This window comes from Hibiscus syriacus, unplaced genomic scaffold, assembly GCF_006381635.1.
Source record: "Hibiscus syriacus cultivar Baekdansim isolate YM2019G1 unplaced genomic scaffold, ASM638163v2 tig00111689_pilon, whole genome shotgun sequence".
NCBI classification, from domain to species: domain Eukaryota; kingdom Viridiplantae; phylum Streptophyta; class Magnoliopsida; order Malvales; family Malvaceae; genus Hibiscus; species Hibiscus syriacus.
In genome coordinates this window covers 490,336-512,405 of record NW_024063154.1, presented here as the reverse complement: position 1 = coordinate 512,405, position 22,070 = coordinate 490,336, and the positions used below count along the sequence as shown (strand labels likewise).

Genomic DNA, 22,070 nt, shown 5'->3' with positions numbered 1-22,070 from the left:
ACCTTAAAGTTTACATCCCGACGCTTTCAATTTGCCCACTTCTTGGTTCGCTTCCCAGCCTTGTGCAAACAAGCTCGGGCTAGTTCATGTTGTTATTGCCACTCCTTGGCAAATTGGTATGCTGTTGAATTCGGCACTTGGTACCCCGTCACAACCGTATTTGGTGTAAACGGCTGTTGCCCGGTGACAATCTCAAATGAGCTCTGATTGGTCGCTTCACTACTCTGCAAATTGTAGGAAAACTGGGCTACATCTAATAATTTTGGCCAGTCACGTTGTGTGGCACTCACATAGTGCCTCAAGTAGGTCTCGACGAGTGCATTCACTCTCTCGGTTTGCCCATTCGTCTGTGGATGAACACTTGTCGAGAAGTTCAAGATTGATCCCATCAACTTGAACAACTCCTTCCAGAACCTCCCAGTAAACCTTGTGTCCCGATCACTGATAATCGTCTTTGGAACACCCCAGTACTTCACCACGTACTTGAGAAAAAGACGAGCGGCCTCCTCAGCTGGACAAACTTTGGATGCTGGAATAAAGGTCCCATACTTGGAAAATCTATCCACCACGACCATGATGCTAGAAAATCCATCGGAAACAGGCAAACCAACAATGAAATCCATGGAAAGACTTTCCCATGGTTTCTCGGGGATAGGCAGAGGCTGCAACAATCCAGCTGGTCTCCTCTACTCTATTTTGTCTTGCTGGCACACAAGACAGGTCTTTACATAGGCCTCGACATCATTGCCCATGTGCGGCCAATAATAGTGCTCCGCTATCAAGGCCAAAGTCCGGTGGATCCCCGGATGTCCCGCCCACTTGGAATCATGGCATTCCCTCATGAGCTCCTTTCGCAATCCTTCAAATTGTGGAACATAAAGGCGGTGTCCTCGAGCATACAACAAGCCTCCATCTAGTCAAAACTTTCTAGTCTTGCCCTCCTTGGCAAGCTCAATCAATGAAGGGGCTATCGGATCATGTGACAACCCCTCTTTGATGCGCTCCCGCATTTGTCCCGTCGGCAAACTCACAAACTCCATGTCACACCTTCGACTTAAGGCATCAGCCACGGAATTCACTTTCCCAGGTTTGTGCTCCAAGGACAAGTCAAACTCGGCAAGGAACTCTTGCCAACGAGCCTACTTCGGTTACAACTTCTTCTGGGTTAAGAAGTAACTGTTGGCAACATTGTCTGTAAACACCATGAACTTGGACCCAAGTAAGTAATGTCGCTATGTGCGCAAACAGTGCACAACTGCAGTCATCTCTTTCTCATGAACCGTGTATCTCCTCTCGGTTTCATTGAGTTTCCGGCTTTCATAAGCAACCGGATGTCCCTCTTGCATCAGGACCCCACCAATGGCAACGTCGGATGCATCAGTAAATACTTCAAAGGGCTTGGTGTGATCTGGCAACACCAAAACTGGCTCGCTTGTCATAGCAAGCTTGATTTCGTCAAAGGCACTTTGACACTTTGGGCCCCAATCCCACGCCTTGTCTTTCTTCAATAACTCGGTTAAGGGGGCTGCGATTTTTGAGTAACCTTTGACAAACCTCTGGTAATAGTTGGCCAACCCCAGGTGTAACATCCTCAATATCGGGTTAGTGACCAAATTGTAAAGTTTCAGAATTTGGTGACTAAAGTATAAGAATAAAATAGTTCAATGATTATTGGATACATATGATGAAGGTTATTTTGTAATTGTTAAAGGAAATAAAGGGTAAAATGGTCATTTGATCATTTAAGGAATTATATACACGTGGGAAATGGGAGAAATATCCAGAGTTCTCTTCTCCTTTCTTCTTCTTCATGCGTGGGAGAGCAAGGCAAAGGTGAGAGTTTTATTAGTTGATTATTATTTGAATTTTAAGTTTGGTTTTTATCTTTAGTTGATGGATAAACATAAGGAAAGCTTGGGTTACAGTAAAAATCAAAGAATGGAGGAGTTAAGAGATTAAAGATTTGGAGTTTTTATATGAAACTTTGGAAAAGAATTGATAAGTAGAATTTGAAGTTAAATTTGACTTGTCAATGGTTAAATTAAGAGATTTGGAGTGATAGAATTTGATTTAGAACACATTGAAAATTTGGTATGATTTTTGAATCTTATATGGATGATAGGATTTTGAGGTTTAAGATGAAATAAATGAATATAGATTGGTTTAAGTATGTGTACTAGAGTTAAGAATAAAAAGGGGATGATATATGAAGTGTTTGAGAGAAAATGAAGTGATTTTCGAGCTAAAAATATGATTTCTGGGCAAGGGGAATCGGTACCCATTCAAGGGGAACCGATACCCCTTCAAACGACAGAATTCCAGAATGCCAGAGGGGAACCGATACCCCCACAGGAGGGAACCGATTCCCCCTAAAGGAAAATGTTAATATTGATTTAATAAGTTCGTTTAAGTTGCTAGTATCCAATTAAAAGGTGTATGTATCTAATAATTGTCTTAAAATGTATAATTATGTAGATTTAGAGCCTAAACGAGTTCCGGAATCATTGACAAGTAAGATCGATAAAAAGGGAAGATAAGAGATTGAAATGGATTAGTGAGGCCAGGTGAGTGCATATGCATAGCATGATTATGTTAGTTTATTCAGTTCTAGACTTGCGATAAGTCTAGATTTAATATTTTGATACATGATTCATTCAATAGTATGAAACATGATATGAATTCATACCATATGCATTATTTGATATGCTTGAAATGAACATGCATGAAAAGTTACATGTGTATGGGATATACTATGGGAATAGTGGTAAGTCTATTTTCCATAGTAGAGCTTATATAAATGAGTGTATGTGATATATATATTATTGTATATGTTACATGAATTGTGTGAATACATGTTAGTGAAATAAGCTATGTGAACTAGTATAAATAGTATATGTGATTACATAAGTTATATGATATAAACATGTGACTATAAGTATATGTGCTCTAAGTGATATGACTTATAGGTATTTCTATTATAATGTTACATGATATGTTATGTATGTTAAATGAATTATGTGAGGGTATAAGAAATGATATGAAATATATATGTGAAACAAGTATATGTTATGAGATAAGACCTATGACTATAAGTTATGTGAAGGTGTTCTAGGTGTTTCTATATGTTATATGAAGTATATGATCTTATGTGAACAAGATATGATAAGTATACATGAATAAATGTGATTGGGTGAGAAATGATAGAAATTATATAATAACATGATAGGTGATAAAACTGTAAGCCTATATGATTATGTGTTATATGTTACATGATATGACATGCAAGTTACATGAACAAATGAGAAATGGTATAAGTCATATGAAACGATCTACGTGAATACATGCACTTGTTATACAGGTGATATGATATGAGATATATGGTTACACATACCTGTGGTATGTGACAGAAGAGAAAGAACAAGTGATACGAAATGTATAAATAAATGCCCATAGTATATGATACGAGAGCTATAGGTATAGTTGGCATGCCAAGAGTCGAGGGTTTACCTATGTTCTACGGAACATATGGACAGTTTTACCTATGTCTTTCGAGACATATGGACAGTATACCTATGTTCTAAGGAACATATGGACAGTTACCGAGGATCTTTATGACCTCTGGACAGTTACCGGGGTCTGTGTGACCTCTGGATAGGTCCTTCGGGACATTTATATGAGCTGTGGTGACAGCATAGTGGTGCACAACCTCAATAGACTCACATATCTACAGTTCTCAGAGGTGCACATGGGCTAATAAGAGATAACATGGAATGTATTGTATATGATATATGTGTGTTAGTGATTATTGTATATGCTATAAGATATATGATATGAGCTTAATGGATTATATGAACAAGAGAATAGAAATATGAAAGGTGATAATATAATAATGATAGGAAAGAAGATAATTATATGTATGTGTGGATATGTATATATATATATATCTATATGAAAGGTGCATAGTAGGAATCATTACATGTATATGTGGGTATAGTGCTTGTATGTGATATGTTAGTAGAAATTGTTCAAGCATGATTACGAGTTAGAGTTTTATTATATGTTTTATGCCTCACTAAGTCAACGACTTAGCGTGTGATTGTTTCACACGTAGGTTACAGAAGTGAGAAGAGTAAAGAGCTAAGAGGAGCAAGACAGGTCAGTTCTCCTTACCCAATTGTCAGATCAGAAAATATATGTACTGTATATAGAGTGTAGTTGGCATGTAGTCTAAAGACATAAATTGTATGAACTCTGATATATATTTTGTAAACGTTTTGAATGAGTTAAATGTTATCAAAGTTTTTAAATTACTAACTATTTTATACGAATAAATGTTTGAAAAGTCAATGTGACACTTCGGACTCGTATCCGGATCGGATACGGGTTGGGGGTGTTACGTTTAATGGTATCGATTCTAGGCTAAAAACGAAGTCGAAAGTGTTTTAAAAAGTGTACATGCCAACACAAAGTAAGAAAAAAAATATATTTCTGATCTGATAGGATAAGGAGTGTGTTGTCTTATTAATAGAGTTAAATTGTTATGTTATATAAGATAAGTGAATACTGAGAATGATTTATGAAATCTATATATATGATATGATGGATGACATGTGAACATATGCAATTGACATATGTTATACAATATGAATTGGATGAGCATATGCACACGTGATATCTGATAGAAGAAATGATATGAGCACATGAAAATATGAGAGTTTCCAAAGTAAAATACAAGACGATAGACCTGAAGGTAATAGCATTCACCTGCCCTGGCCAGGCAGGGAGAAGAGCGAAAACCTCAGGGAATGTCTGTATAAGATTAAAGAATGATTCATGATGTTGAATGATATTCCGATATGTTTTTAATTGTATACTTCGTTAATTCATAGAATGAATGTATTGAAATAGTTAAAAGAGTTATGAGCACCCGATCTCAAGGGTGAATTTGAGGAAGGCTCTGTTGTTACAGACCTTTGGATATATGATATGAAGATAATGCTAGAAGATGTTCATTTCTCCATAGTGGAGAAATTAAATAGAGTAGTTTTGTTATTATGTGGATAAGATAGAATATGGTGAACAGATGTCACCATAAGAATGTTAAAAGGATATAATGACGTGATGAGTACGTATAGAAGAACTCAAGGATAAGTGCATCAGTGACAAGTGTATAAGATGTATAAAGTCAGAGCTTATGAGTTTGAAACGAAGTGATAGTATTGCGCATGAACAAGATTATATTTATGATAAGGGTTTGCAGTTAAGATGGAAAGAGTTAGCATTGGCTAACTAGAGTATGTGATAAAAATGTACTGGAATTATAAGATTTTAAGATATTGTCAGGATATGATAACCAAATCCGCAATGGATCTGGATACAGTTGCATATTTGGATCATAGTAATGTGGTATAGTAAAGGAAAAGGAAGTAAGAATTTGTATATTTAAGTAAAGCTGAGGATTGATAAGAAGAGTTTGAGAATGTGTATATCGATGATCAGATTATAGGACACAGGAAGTCAGAATGTTGAGTTTAAGCAAAAGAAATGAAAGGGATTGATTTAAAGGATCAGATACGATAAATATGGGAGTACAGAGGACAATTTTGATATAGAAATAAGACAAGTGTGCAAGGTAATGTGAAAATATTGTTTGACTTCTTAAAGTATATGTTTAATCACATTGAAGAAGATTTAAAGTTGTGTTTGGTCAAATAATGACGAAATACAAGTTTGGTATGGTTATAAGGTAATTAGAGAGTTATGAAGAAATAGATGGATTTATGATATAGAGTAATGAGATGGATGTACTGTCAACGTGATGAGTAACATTATATGGAATTTTGGAAAGGTCAAAGGAAAAATGCATAGTTGAATGAGAGAAAAGACAACAATGGATTGGTATTACTGGTTATTGTTTATATGATAAGCAACAGAAGAGGAGTGTATAAACGAAAAAGATAGTTGGAAAACTAAAGGATTAAAAAGTAAGTTTCTTATGATGATAAGAAAGAATAAGTCAGGGAAGCAACATAAGAACATTAGAAGATATGTTATTACTAAGATGTTTAGTGAAAAATTCGAGGACGAATTTTCTTAAAAGGAGGGGAGATTTGTAACATCCTTAATATCGGGTTAGTGACCAAATTGTAAAGTTTCAGAATTTGGTGACTAAAGTATAAGAATAAAATAGTTCAATGATTATTGGATACATATGATGAAGGTTATTTTGTAATTGTTAAAGGAAATAAAGGGTAAAATGGTCATTTGATCATTTAAGGAATTATATACACGTGGGAAATGGGAGAAATATCCAGAGTTCTCTTCTCCTTTCTTCTTCTTCATGCGTGGGAGAGCAAGGCAAAGGTGAGAGTTTTATTAGTTGATTATTATTTGAATTTTAAGCTTGGTTTTGATCTTTAGTTGATGGATAAACATAAGGAAAGCTTGGGTTACAGTAAAAATCAAAGAATGGAGGAGTTAAGAGAGATTAAAGATTTGGAGTTTTTATATGAAACTTTGGAAAAGAATTGATAAGTAGAATTTGAAGTTAAATTTGACTTGTCAATGGTTAAATTAAGAGATTTGGAGTGATAGAATTTGATTTAGAATACATTGAAAATTTGGTATGATTTTTGAATCTTATATGGATGATAGGATTTTGAGGTTTAAGATGAAATAAATGAATATAGATTGGTTTAAGTATGTGTACTAGAGTTAAGAATAAAAAGGGGATGATATATGAAGTGTTTGAGAGAAAATGAAGTGATTTTCGAGCTAAAAATATGATTTCTGGGCAAGGGGAATCGGTACCCATTCAAGGGGAACCGATACCCCTTCAAACGACAGAATTCCAGAATGCCAGAGGGGAACCGATACCCCCACAGGAGGGAACCGATTCCCCCCTAAAGGAAAATGTTAACATTGGTTTAATAAGTTCGTTTAAGTTGCTAGTATCCAATTAAAAGGTGTAGGTATCTAATAATTGTCTTAAAATGTATAATTATGTAGATCAGAGCCTAAACGAGTTCCGGAATCATTGACAAGTAAGATCGATAAAAAGGGAAGATAAGAGATTGAAATGGATTAGTGAGGCCAGGTGAGTGCATATGCATAGCATGATTATGTTAGTTTATTCAGTTCTAGACTTGCGATAAGTCTAGATTTAATATTTTGATACATGATTCATTCAATAGTATGAAACATGATATGAATTCATACCATATGCATTATTTGATATGCTTGAAATGAACATGCATGAAAAGTTACATGTGTATGGGATATACTATGGGAATATTGGTAAGTCTATTTTCCATAGTAGAGCTTATATAAATGAGTGTATGTGATATATATATTATTGCATATGTTACATGAATTGTGTGAATACATGTTAGTGAAATAAGCTATGTGAACTAGTATAAATAGTATATGTGATTACATAAGTTATATGATATAAACATGTGACTATAAGTATATGTGCTCTAAGTGATATGGCTTATAGGTATTTTTATTATAATGTTACATGATATATTATGTATGTTAAATGAATTATGTGAGGGTATAAGAAATGATATGAAATATATATGTGAAACAAGTATATGTTATGAGATAAGACCTATGACTATAAGCTACGTGAAGGTGTTTCTATATGTTATATGAAGTATATGATCTTATATGAACAAGATATGATAAGTATACATGAATAAATGTGATTGGGTGAGAAATGATAGAAATTATATAATAACATGATAGGTGATAAAACTGTAAGCCTATATGATTATGTGTTATATGTTACATGATATGACATGCAAGTTACATGAACAAATGAGAAATGGTATAAGTCATATGAAACGATCTACGTGAATACATGCACTTGTGATACAGGTGATATGATATGAGATATATGGTTACACATACCTGTGGTATGTGACAGAAGAGAAAGAACAAGATATACGAAATGTATAAATAAATGCCCATAGTATATGATACGAGAGCTATAGGTATAGTTGGCATGCCAAGAGTCGAGGGTTTACCTATGTTCTACGGAACATATGGACAGTTTTACCTATGTCTTTCGAGACATATGGACAGTATACCTATGTTCTAAGGAACATATGGATAGTTACCGAGGATCTTTATGACCTCTGGACAGTTACCGGGGTCTGTGTGACCTCTGGATAGGTCCTTCGGGACATTTATATGAGCTGTGGTGACAGCATAGTGGTGCACAACCTCAATAGACTCACATATCTACAGTTCTCAGAGGTGCACATGGGCTAATAAGAGATAACATGGAATGTACTGTATATGATATATGTGTGTTAGTGATTATTGTATATGCTATAAGATATATGATATGAGCTTAATGGATTATATGAACAAGAGAATAGAAATATGAAAGGTGATAATATAATAATGATAGGAAAGAAGATAATTATATGTATGTGTAGATATGTATATATATATATATATATGAAAGGTGCATAGTAGGAATCATTACATGTATATGTGGGTATGGTGCTTGTATGTGATAAGTTAGTAGAAATTGTTCAAGCATGATTACGAGTTAGAGTTTTATTATATGTTTTATGCCTCACTAAGTCAACGACTTAGCGTGTGATTGTTTCACACGTAGGTTACAGAAGTGAGAAGAGTAAAGAGCTAAGAGGAGCAAGACAGGTCAGTTCTCCTTACCCAATTGTCAGATCAGAAAATATATGTACTGTATATAGAGTGTAGTTGGCATGTAGTCTAAAGACATAAATTGTATGAACTCTGATATATATTTTGTAAACGTTTTGAATGAGTTAAATGTTATCAAAGTTTTTAAATTACTCACTATTTTATACGAATAAATGTTTGAAAAGTCAATGTGACACTTCGGACTCGTATCCGGATCGGATACGGGTTGGGGGTGTTACACCAGGAATGATCTCAGCTCCGTCACATTGGTTGGCACTTGCCATTCATCAATGGCTTGAACCCTGTCCCTGTCCATCCAGATCTTGCCACCTCCAATAATGTGGCCAAGGAAAGGAACCTCCGTTTTGGCGAATGAGCACTTCTCCTCTTTGATAAAGAGCTCATTCTCTCGCAACACCAGAAACACTTGCTTCAAGTGTTCAACATGCTCCTCCAACGTCTTGCTATAGATGACGATGTCGTTGAGGTAGACAACAACGAATCGATCCAGAAAAGGTTGCAACACTTTGTTCATCAAGGTGCAAAAAGTGGCTGGAGCATTCGTGAGGCCAAAGGGCATCACAAGGTATTCATATGAACCATACCTAGTCACACAGGCTGTCTTCGGTTCATCTCCCTCGGCTATCCTGACTTAGTAATAGCCCGATCGCAAATCTAACTTGGTGAACCACCTTACACCACCAAGCTGATCGAACAAGTTCGCAATGAGAGGAATCGGGTACATGTTCTTCACCGTGAGCTTATTCAAAGCCCGGTAATCGATGCACATCCGCAAAGAACCATCGTGCTTCTTTTGAAACAGCATTGGGGCACCATAGGGGGACTTGGATGGTTGGATGTAACCGGCATCGAGGAGATCCTTCAACTGTCTGCGCATCTCCTCCAACTCGGGTTGAGCCATTCGGTAAGGAGCTCGAGTGGGTGGCTCCGCATTTGGCACAAGCTCAATCTTGTGATCCACCTCCCTATTTGGAGGCAACTCGACAGGCATCACATCTTGGAATTCTGCCAACACGTGGCTCACCACGTCGGGAACTTCCTTGGTTGTGGCTGGCTCATTACGCACCGCCTTCGAGAATTAAATTACGAATAGAACTTTGGCCCCTACTCCGGGTCCTCGGCTCACTAGAACAATACACTGTTGCTTTGGATCCAGGATGCACAAGCAATCGACAAAAGGTACTGGGAAGGCATTGATCCGGTCTAATAAACTTAACCCAAGCACGAAGTCGAAGTCATCAAGAGGAATCACCTTGATAGCTTCTGTTCCGGACCAACCTCCAACAGTTAACTCAATTCCCTTTACGACCCCCGCAATTGGAACCTCTTTGGTATTGACGGTCTTGATAGAACCACTTGCCTTCTCAACATGAAGACCAAGTCTCTTGGCAACTGGTTCTGACATGAACAACTCTGAGGCACCGGTATCCACTAGTGCACTCAATTTCTGGCCAGCAAGGGTGATGTCAACGAACATCAACCTCTTCTTCTTCCGACCCTTCTTGACCTCCATGGTGCTAAGGATGGAGCCAAGCTTTAGAGTCTCACTCTCTTCCCCATCTTTCTCCTTGATGGCCGAAAGTTTATTCTTCTACGGACAGTCCCTCACCAAATGCCCTTGGCCCTTGCAGTTGTAACACTGGATAATTTGCTTGTCTTTCTTATCCGAGTGCTTACCATTCGATGGCTTGCCAGTGCCACTCGAATCTTTGTCAGATTTGGATGCCTTGTCCCTATCACCACTGCTGCCTCAGAACTTCGGCTTCGGTTTGGAGTCCACCTTCTTGACGCCAAGCTCAATGATTGACTCGGCCGTCGTCAAGGCAACCGAGAGTTCCTTAACTCCTCGTCGCCTTAGCTCGTTCTTCACCCATGGTTTCAATCCATCCATGAAGGTGAAGAACCCTTCTTCTTCACTCAAATTCAGGACTTGGAGCATTAGTTCGATAAACTTTCGAACATGCTCCCTCAATGACCCTTCTTGCTTGAGACGCCTCAACTTAGACCGAGCCTCATCCTCAGCATACTCCGGGTAGAACTGTTCTTTGAACTCAACTTGGAATTCTGCCCAGGTCTCGATGGCAGCGTTCCCATGCTTCACATCATTGCATCTGCGTCGCCACCACATGAGGGCAACCTCTGACAAGTAAACACTAGCGATGCTTACTTTATTGGCATCCTCCGTGATGCTCGTGGCTGCAAAGTACTGGTCCAACCCCTAAAGGAAATTCTCAACATCCTAGGCGGACCTGGTTCCTTTGAACTTCTCTGGATTAGGGATGTCACCCAAGGCTTTGGGTGCAACCGTGGCTACGTTATTCCCGAACGCAGCTTTGCACACCAACAACTCGGTCTTGAGCAACTCGACCTCCCTCTTTAGCTCGACCACCTCAGAATCAGAACCCTTGCTCTTGAGTTCCTCAACTTCCTTCCTTAAAGCCACCACCATGGCTTCTAAGGAATCACCTCGATCAGTTGCCTTCACATCCAACTCATTGAGTGAATCCTGAACCTCCTCCCTGGTACTCTCCAAGGACTCCAGCTTATCGAGATCCAATGATCCCAGCCTCTCAAGGTCTACGGACTCCAGCACATCCAGCACTACCTTGGCTTCCGTCATGGAATCCTCGAGCCTGGTAACCTTCTCCTGGATGGATGTGAGAACATCTTTCGAGGGTGCTCTCTTCTTTCCAGCATTGCGAGTTTCATTCCCATCGGAACCCGTTGCTTCGCCATGTTGTGGTGTCATCTCAAATCAACGAAAATCAGCAAAACAAGCTCTGATACCACTTGTCACGGGCCTAGACTGCTGCTAGTAAGCTCGTGCAGCCTTAGTCATTTTCAAGGTCAAAAATCGGCTAAGTAACCCAAACCTCCACTAAGCAAGAATGCTTAGAGCGTTGCGAAAACAAAGGAAATGGGAAAAATAAAGAGATGGGTGCTCAAATAGCGAAGAGAGAGTTTAGAGTGAATGCTAACTTATATTCCTTAATCTGAAGTGTGTAAATGAGGTGGGGGTGAGCCTCCTTTTATAGTTGGAGCCCCCTACAATCAACGGTTAAGATTAAATTACATCAACGGTCAGAAAAGAGCCCTACTCTATCTATAACTCTAAATTAAAGAATAATTAGTGAGAATTATCTCTAAGATAATTTCAAATAATTATCATGCCTCTTCTCTCTCCAAGGTGGATGGGCCAGCTCTGCTGGGTCTTCTAGAAGGCCCAAAACGTGGCAAAGATAGTCTCTGGCAGCCTTGAACGAACTGGGCTCGGTCTTGGGCTGGCAGTCTGTGACAATATGCACTAAATCATTTGGTGAAATGTTACGCAAATTCGGCATTTATTGTACTTAAGTCATTTAAAAAAATAAAAAATAAAAGCAGTTGATCTTGTTTAAAAGGGAAAATATATAAGATTATAAATGATTTATAATTATCATCGTAAACTAAATACATAATTTAAATATTTTTTTATAATATTGAAACTAGTCACTTTATATCATATAAGAATCATATATAAAAATGGTTTAAAACTCAATCAAAAGACACGAACGAAAAATAAATACGAACAAATCTGACTGCATTGGTAAAAGAATCACAAAAGGGATTAAACTACTTGAAAGACCACCGAGAACCGTAAATCAAAGCCAAACATCGTGAGAAACTATCCACGAACGTAAAAATCGTGTATCCAAATTCAATCCATGGGTTTATAACAGGGAAAATCAACAGGATTACAAATAAGCACAATCTTTATTAGTCGTGGCGTCGTCAAATATAACCCTGAAAAAACACAAAATATAAAGAATTCTAAAAAAAACAGAGAAAAATACACCACAAAAATAGAATTATTCAAAAAAATTAAAAAAATCAACGGTCAACAATCAATATTAAAAATTGATGTTATCGGTTAAATAACATTGTAAAAAATATCTAATTTATAGAAAACGACATATTGAAGAAAAAGTTGGCGGAAAAAAATTAAATATAGTTTACTTTGATATATAATTAAAGCTGGATTAACTGTTTTAAGTAACAATAACAGGGTGTAGCAGGTCCTCTTATTTTGATTAATCTAATAAATATAATCTTATTAAATTGAATTTTTTAAACTTAATTAAATTAAAATAATTGAATTTGTTGAATTATTAATTGTCATATCAACTCATCCGTTAAATATTATCGACAAGTGATTTGATTGGAAAAATAATTTGATTAGTAAAACTGAAAGATCGAAGGTTAGTTTAGAATTTCTATAATTAAGTAGTCATGCGTGTATTTACCTTATTTTTTAAATATGTCACTTTAATATTTTTTACAAATATTTTTTTTTAAAATGTAGACATGACACTAGACCATGTCAACACTTAAACATACGTAGATGTGTAATGAAAAACGTTTATCGTTAGTCAACTAACAAATTTCATAAAAATATAAATCATTTTGATTAAAAATAAAACCTTGAGGGTTAAAGTGTTTAAAAATATTTAATTAATTATTGAAAGTTTCTTTTTGAACAATTTCTATCGAACCTAAGGGAGAAAAGAGTTATCGACTAAGAACTTTTAACCACTTGCACTATAGATTGTTGACTTAATAAAAATTATTTTTGACATTATACCCTAAAAGAATAGTATGCATCATTTATATTAGTAAGTAAAGAGAATATGAATGTGATATGTTTTAAATGCCTAAACAACGAAGATATATACAGTAAATGAAGGAGAGAAGGATGGATCATATTTGTTGTGTTCATGTAATAAAGTTTCTTTCTGCTTCCATTAGTAATTAGATTAGAAGTTACAACAACTCACCTTGGGGAGAGTTGTGCTCTTTATTTACTCCCGAAAGCTGTTTTAGGCTCATTATTCAGCTTTTGTTGGGTTAGGTTTGAGTTTGGAAGAAACTGATCATGGGGGAGGAATCCGATGTCGTGAATCTGGTTGTGTTGGGAATAATCTCATGGACCACTCTGTTTCTATTTATCAGAAAAATATTCTCGAAACGCTCCTTTGGGTTCTGCAACCGCGTTGTTTCTACCATCCATGCTATTTTGGCTGTGGTTTTAGCCTCCCTCTCTGTTCAACATTGGACCTGCCCGCTTTGCCCTCTGGATTCTCTCCAGCAGGAATGTGCCAACTTGTTCATATAATCATATTTATCATTTTGAATCATTTATCTGCTTATTTCCATTTATACTGTGAACTTTGTTTGGAGCAGAAGCAAACTTTGGCCGTGACCCAAGCGTATCTTATGTATGACATGATATGCTCCCACTTTGACCATCAGTTCAGTTTTGACAACACATTTCATCACTTGGTCTGCATCGTTGGTATTGCGGCTGGCTTTGCCTTCCAAAAGGTTTTCAACTTCATAAAAAAACTTTTCTGGGGATTTCTTTTGTCATCGTTGGTATTATGCAGTGTGTATCAGAACAAGTTGCGGCACTGTTCATAACAGAGATCTCAAGTCCTTTCCTCCACGCCAGGGTGCTTGAGACACCGACCTCAATTTAGTAGCAGATGTTGGTTTCCAATCTCTTAATCATTTTCTAGCCTTTTGCATCTAAACCGATGCCTAAGGGGATCTAGGGCAACCGTCCTTCTACAAATTTTAAAATTTCATATAGTTTAATTTTTTATTCATAAATTAGTTTTCTCCTCTATCTAACATAAACTCTTACATCCGTCCTTGGTTATGTCAGCAATTTATTAGTCATTAAGGTTTTTAATAGCATTAAATTATGTAGTGCGGCTTTTGAACAGATCGCATTCGGTGTAATATCCTCGGTAGCAAGGATGGTGGGTGGACCCTATCTCACTTTCCTCGTTCTATCAGCTAATAATCCTGTATTGCTCAAGGTATTACTTGTGACTAATTACCCTCTTCTTCCTGATTCAATCATCAATAAATTAATGATGGCCCTAGGATTGCAACTAGTGAGTGCTTTCTGGTTCTACAAGCAGGGCCGGCCCTGGGCATAGGCCAGGGGTGCGACCGCCTAGGGCCCCAAGTTTGAAGAGGCCCATTTTTAAAAATATTGTTAAATTTAATAATTAAAAAATATTTTTAAAAGTATTTTTTATTTCAAACACTCAAAAATATGATAATTTAATGAGTCCCAATAATTAAAAAAATATTTTTAAACATCATTTTTTTATTAAAAAACTCGAAAATATGGTGATATAATAGGCCCATTTTAATGATTGGAAGGAAACTAAGTGTGAACCCCCACTTATATGCTTGTCATCACCTCCGAGATCCTTTCGACGACCTATGTTGTGTTGAAGGGATATCTATATGATCCGATCGATTGCGTAAAGCCCGCGTAGGGTCCTTAAAATGTCATGACTGGTCCCGTCTACAAGATTGTAAAGATGGCGAAATACAAGCTTACCAAAAGAAGGTAATAAAGCTGGAAACTGGGAAAATATTGGACTAGGGCAATAAAGCAATAAAGCAGAAGTTAACACCCAGCTTTAAAGCTCCATAAATGTTAGAGCGAAACTTAAAGTGCAAAAAATGCATATATAATAAATAAGGGATATAAATAATTTGTAATATCACACACAAAAATCATTAATAAAAGTGTTATAACTAAAAAAGTGAGACAGACTAATTTATGTTCAATTAATGTCTGCTACAATAAATGAAACAAGAAAGAATAAAAGCCATACATGAACCAAAATAATGCCTGAATAAAATCTATGATGAATACACAAATCTATATTGATCTCGTAAAGGAAAAGGTATTTCATGGATTTTAAGTATTTTCTAACAGATAATGAAATTTTTATATGAGCAATTTGAAAATGTAAATTAAAATTATCACAGCAATTAAATGTTAACTTTTAAATAACTTAACTCTTCAAATAAATTTGTTTTCCCATTTTATACTCTAATTTTGTTTTTGTTCATTTTGACGCTTAAAATATGACTTGAGTATATATTTTAGCTTATAAATATTAAAAAGAAAAGTTACATTGGAATATATGGTTTGTAACATCCCAAACTACAGGTTAGTGACTAAATTGTAAAATTTTTGAATTTGTTGATTAAAGTGGAAATGTTGAATAGTTCAATGATTTATTTGAGAATATTTCCTAAAAGTTGTTAGTAATTATCCAAGGAATTAAAGGGCAAAATGGTCATTTAACAAGAAAGATATTTTTCTCCCCTTATATGACTGAATCACGTGGGGGAAGAGTTATCTTCTTCTTCTTCACTGTGAACCCCCAAAGGCAAAGGTGAGTTTCTTTGTTAACTGATTAATTGTTGATTTTATGGTTGGGTTTTGATCATTAGATGATAATTAAGCTTAAGGAAAGCTTAATTTGTCTTAAAATCAAAAGATTAAGAAGTTGTGAAAGATTAAAGAAAATGAGTTTTTAAGAGAATTTATGGAAAAGAGTTGATAAGTTGAATTTGAAACTAAATTTGACTTGTCATCAATTTAATTAAGAGATATGAAGTGATAGAATTGAATTTAGAGTATATTGAAAATTTGGTATGATTATTGATTTGTATATGGAGAATAGGATTTTGAGGTTTGAGATGTGATAAATGAGTAGAAATTGGTTTAAGTATGTATATTTGAGTTAAAAATATGAATGGGAATGAAACATGAAGAATTGAAGTTGAAATAGTGAATTTTCGTGCATGAACAGTGATTTCTGGGTAAAATTTACAGATTTCTATAAGGGTACTGATACCCTAAGGGGAGGTACTGATACCCCCTAAAGGAAAAAGTGAATATGAGTATATTAAATTCGTTTAGGCTATTAGTATCAAATTACAAGGTGTATATATATGATAATTGCCTTAAAATGTATGGTTATGTAGACATTGAATGTGAACAAGTTCCGGAACAATCAAAGAATTATGATCGAATCAAAGCAAACAAGGCTAAGGTGAGTGCAAATTAATTTGTACCTATGTTATTGAACGAACATTGGCTTGCGATGAGCCAGTGATGGAGTTACTATGGTAAGAAGTAACTTCTAAAATATTATGTGATTCTTATGTGTGCATGAATACATGAAAATATGATATATGCTATGTATATGTGATCTATGTGAATGCATGTATGTGTGATGATAAGTTGTATGATCATAAGTGACAAGATATATGTGATACATGTTATACGATATGATTTATGTGACATATGAATGTGAAATAAGCTATGTGATGAGGACATAGAGAATGAAATGAATACTTGATAATGAGATATGAGAATATACGAGAAAGTCATATGATATAAGATCAATGATTACATGTACATGTAATACGTGACAGAAAATAAGAGATATGTGTTTATAAGAGAAATGATATGAATAAGTGATGTGAATATGTGAACTGTCATAAATGATAATACCCATGTTATTGATATGAGAGCTAGTGGTATAGTTGGCATGCCAAGAGTCGAGGGTTTACCTATGTCTTTCGGGACATATGGACATGATTACCTATGTTTAAGGAACATATGGACAGTTTTACCTAGGTTCTTCGGGACCTATGGACAATTGACGAGGTTCTTTATGACCTCTGGATAGGTTCTTCGGGACAATTTCATATGCCACTCAGTGAGACTTATACGAGCTGTGGTGACAGCAATAGTGCACAACCTCAATGTACTCACATACCTTAAGTTCTCAAAAGTATACATGGGCTAATAAAACAATAATATAAATATATTGTATGTGATATGTGTATGTGTGATATGTTATGAAAAATGGATTACAAAGATTATAGGATGATATGTGTGTTATATGATGTACAGAAATAAGAATGTGAATAATAATATATGTGCAAGTGGATAATTGTTGCATGACAGAATATATGTTGTTGTGTGTGTATTGTTTAATTAAAAATGACTAAGAGATATGAATGATAATGGAATGAGGTAAGGATGGAAATGATGAGTTAGGTATATGAATATATTTAATTATATGAAATGTTTTATGGTTTTATTATATGTTTATATGCCTCACTAAGTCATCGACTTAGCGCGTGATTGTTTGACACGTAGGTTTGGAAAGCGAAAAGAGAAGTAAAGAGGAATAAGATAGTTCAGTTCTCCTTACCGAAGATCATATCAGAAATATAGATTGAATTACATGTATTTTGTTAGATAGAATTTAGTTGGCATGTAATAAAAAAGATTTGTATTGAATACGCTCTGATAAAGTTTTGGAATGTTTTAAACGTATATATGTAAATGGTAAATGTATAATGATGAATGTTTTAAATTTTATGAGTTTTATACATATTTTGCCGAGGTACTGTAGCAGGGTATCGGTACCCTGTAGCAGGGTATCGGTATCCCTCAAGCATTTCAGAAAATTTTAACATTTGGTACTGTTCATACAGTATTTTACTGTTCATAAATACGTTTTTGCCTTAAAATTTTATAACATACACAATTTAATCGTATAGAATCGTATTTTCTTAATATAAGTTCAAATGTTTGTAATTTTATAAGAAAAGTGTTTCAAAAAATCAATGTGATATTTCGAACTCGTATCCGGGTCGACTACGGGTTGGGGTGTTACATGGCTGAAGGAAAGAACTTAAAAAAGTTTACTCCTTTAACTCAAAGTTTCAACCTTTGGGAATTGAGAAAAATATATATAGGGAGAAGAAGAAAAGGTGAAGAGAATGACAACGGACAAGGGAATGTTCAAATCTTTGTTCCTAAAACCCCTCACATCCAAACAATTTGAGATCACTTGATGCGCAATCCATGTAAATTATATTTTAAATTCGGTAAATCATTATTCTAATTAAAAAAACCTTTTTTAATCCGATTTAAATCAATTCCTTTGTTAATCCGATTTAAATAAATTCTTAACTCGTCAATATTATAAAAGAGTTTACTAAAGAATTTTTATTGACTCCATGTCAAAACACGAATTTTTACTTTGAAATTTGAGCAGCTACATCCCCATAATAATTCAAATTTTAATTCTAAATATTATGTGGATAAACTACACATATAGCCACTTAATAATGGGGTATTTTTTTATTTGTCATTGAACTTTAAAACTTATAAAACGATCACTAAAGTAATAAAAAATTATAGTTTGAGCATTCATCCATTAATATCGTTAACCCATTCAGAAAATAATGTTGTGACATGTTACATTTAAGGTAAATATCACATTTGATCTCATAATTTCAGCTAAATTAGTTTGATATTTTAAAAAAATAACGATAATTCAATATATAGAAAAAGTTTTTTTTAATTTAAATCTCATAAATTTTTTTCAAATTATAAAATATTTTAAGTTATAATTTTGGAAAAAATCTAAAATTTTAAAAGAATGAGAAAGTCATTAATTATCACAAATCAATTCAATCTAATAAGGTTTTCCTCTGTTTCTCATTTTTTTTATTTGTTAATAGTGAAACCTTTTTGGTAAAGAAAAAATTAAAATTACATAGACAATTCTATTAGTGTCGGATTTAAAAATAATTTTGAGGTAAGTATATATATATATATATATATATATATATGAAATGGATACAAATAAAATTTCAGAGTAAAATCTATTAGTAAAATATATAATTAACGAAGAAAACTTAAATTTAAGGACAAACACATCCCCTACTATACGTAAGCATAGATCCGCGATTAATTTCATTAATAATGTTGAAAGATTATTAACAAGATACTTTCAATGTGATTTGTTTCACAAATGTATAGATAGTCATTGTCAACGATCATTAGATAAATTATATTTTATTATGCATGTAAAAAATATTTTATAATTAATATTTATAAAAGTTTGATAAAAAGTAATATAAGTAGATTGATAAAGAATATATAAGATAAATAAATTTTAAGTGTAGTTTTTAAGGATCCTTGAGAGTAATTTTTAGTAGTTTACCATTTTAAATATTATATAAATATATGATTATATAAAATATAGTTATAATATATAATTTACAATAAAGATATTTTATAGTAATTATTAATTCATTTGAGACTTGACTAATCAATAATATTAACTCAGTCAAATTATTAATATATAATATAGATAAATATAATATTATACATTAAAGCGTAACTTATCAACATTAGCAAAAAAAAAACAATTTTCTTAAAAGAGTATTTCATAAATAATTGATAAAAATCCTTTTATTCTTTTAGAAACCCCAACAAAATAGAATATCAAATAAATTCACAAAAAAAATAATGGAAGCATACACAGTTTTGTTCATTTTCCCATATATTAACATTATAACTTCATATGCATGGTTCTAAATAATTTGAGAATAAAATATGGAAAAATAAATATCTTTATATTAGATTAAAATTTTAGATTGTTTATTTTTTATAGTTTTATTATTTAAAAAACTATAAAATGATAATTTCAAAGTGTTTTTATAATTTCAATAAACAAATTAGGATTTTTTTTTATATTTTTTAATTATAATTAAACAAATTCTAAAAATTTGTTGCAAATAAAGGATAAATTAAAATATTAATCTTTAAATTAAGCAAATAAATGATGAAGTGATTGAACCAGTTTTTTTTTTTTTTTGAATAGTATTGATTGAATAATTTTTGAACATGTAAAAACTCATTAATTGTGGACCGCTTGCCATTATGTGTGGCCAGCTGCATGCACTAGGCTCTAGCAACTCTTTTATTCCACAACTGCATTAGAGTTGAAAATACAAACGCACACGCCATTGTTTCCTTTCCCCTGTAAAGTTATAACTCAAACAGGAGGGATTTACACAGTTCGTTTTGCATCTCCCAAAACCCTTTTTTTTTTGCCTTATTATTCAGCTTTGAGTATGTTTTTTAAGAAATTCATGGGGGAGGAATACGACGACGTGAATTTGATTGTGTTGGGAGTAATCTCATGGACCACAGTTTTTCTCTTAATCGGAAAAATCTTCTCCAAACGCTCCTTTGAGTTCTGCAACCGCATCGTTTCTACAATTCATGCTATTTTGGCTGTAACTTTAGCCTCGCTCTCTGTTGAAGATTGGAGCTGCCCAGTTTGTCCTTTGGCTTCCACGTCTTCTCCTAAGCAGAGACAAGCTTTGGGTGTTACAGTGGCTTATTTTATATATGACTTGATATGCTGCCTCTTTGACCACCGATTCAGTTTTGACAACGCTGTTCATCACTTGGTCGGCATCGTTGGTCTTGGGGCTGGCCTTGCCTTTCGAAAGGTCTTCGTCTTTCATTTATTTTTGGTTTTCACTTTTTGGTTATGAGCATTTTCTTTCGGCATAGTTTTACGAGTGTTTACACATCAAAACCCAATTTTGTGAAAGATATTACAAGATATAACCTTTTTTTTCTTCTTCCTCTTCTTATTTCCGAAGTTTATTTGACGAAAATCAAAGTCTCAAGTTTCTAAGCATTACTCCATTAGAGGATTAATCTGTGCCGGTTAGGCCATGCATGGTTTCTCCGCTATTAGATTATCCGGTAAACCCAACTAGTTATATATTTTGCAGTGTGGATCAGAACAAGTTGCGGCATTATTCATAACGGAAATCTCAAGTCCTCTCCTCCACGCCAGGGAGCTATTTAAAGAACTCGGTTACAGAGACACTGGCCTCAATTTAGCAGCAGATGTTAGTTTCCAAACTCTTAAATGCTTTTCAAGTTTTTTTGGTACTTGCACCTAACATAAGTCCGGCAATTTGTTAATCATTAACTTTTGATTATGTTATCTGTGAGGTTTTCAAATAACGTTGAGTTATTTAGTGTAGTGATGTTGAAGATGAATGGTAGTTTGGTTTTTGAACAGATCATATTCGCTGTAATATTTTCGGTGGCAAGGATGGTGGGTGGACCCTATCTCACATTCCTCACACTATCGGCTAATAATCCTATACTTATCAAGGTATTCGTATTACTTGCGACTAATTACCTTGTTCTTCCTATAAATCAATCATCAATTAATAATTCAATATACGTTTGGTTACTCAGGCAACGGCCGTAGGATTGCAGTTAGTGAGTACTTTCTGGTTCTACAAGATTGTAAAGATGGTGAAATACAAGCTTACTAAAACAAGAAAGTGAGCCCTGATTCTACTTCTCTGCAAATTGGAAAATTGGACTAAGCCAGTGTTAAATACTATACTTGGATGCATTATCATCTTCACGTGTTAAAGCATCCTGCATAAACATGCAGGATTTATTGAAAGATTTGGCTTTTATAACTAATAAAGATTACGGTTACAGTAAAGATGATTTTTACTTGAGAAAAACATAGATTCATCCGCTCATTGTTCTATTATTTCAGCCAGATTTAAAACCAGAAAACATGGAGTAAGAGTTAATAGGCAAACTCCACCTATTCCAGGAAAGCATATCTAATAGGGTAGTCGACAGACCATCT

At 34.4% G+C, this 22,070-nt stretch overlaps 1 protein-coding gene across 2 annotated transcripts; it reads left to right on the top strand.

The window, feature by feature from the left end:
* Window positions 1-13,560: 13,560 nt before the first annotated feature.
* Window positions 13,561-21,917, top strand: LOC120167525. 2 transcript variants are annotated; one of them, XM_039176518.1, is made up of 5 exons: window positions 13,561-13,616; window positions 20,522-20,889; window positions 21,181-21,300; window positions 21,477-21,572; window positions 21,659-21,917. In XM_039176518.1, the coding sequence occupies exons 1-5, from the start codon at window positions 13,613-13,615 to the stop codon at window positions 21,749-21,751; spliced, it is 681 nt and encodes a 226-aa protein (XP_039032449.1). In that variant the 5' UTR covers window positions 13,561-13,612; the 3' UTR covers window positions 21,752-21,917. The 2 variants fall into 2 exon arrangements, with proteins under 2 accessions (XP_039032449.1, XP_039032448.1); XM_039176517.1 differs by lacking the exon at window positions 13,561-13,616 and having other exon boundaries at window positions 20,463-20,889.
* Window positions 21,918-22,070: the final 153 nt, after the last annotated feature.

Coding starts and splice junctions, on each gene's coding strand:
- LOC120167525 (XM_039176517.1), top strand. CDS start 20,506: ATGTTTTTTAAGAAATTCATGGGGGAGGAATACGACGACGTGAATTTG. Junction 20,890..21,180: donor CTGGCCTTGCCTTTCGAAAG/GTCTTCGTCTTT, acceptor TATATTTTGCAG/TGTGGATCAGAACAAGTTGC. Junction 21,573..21,658: donor ATAATCCTATACTTATCAAG/GTATTCGTATTA, acceptor TTGGTTACTCAG/GCAACGGCCGTAGGATTGCA.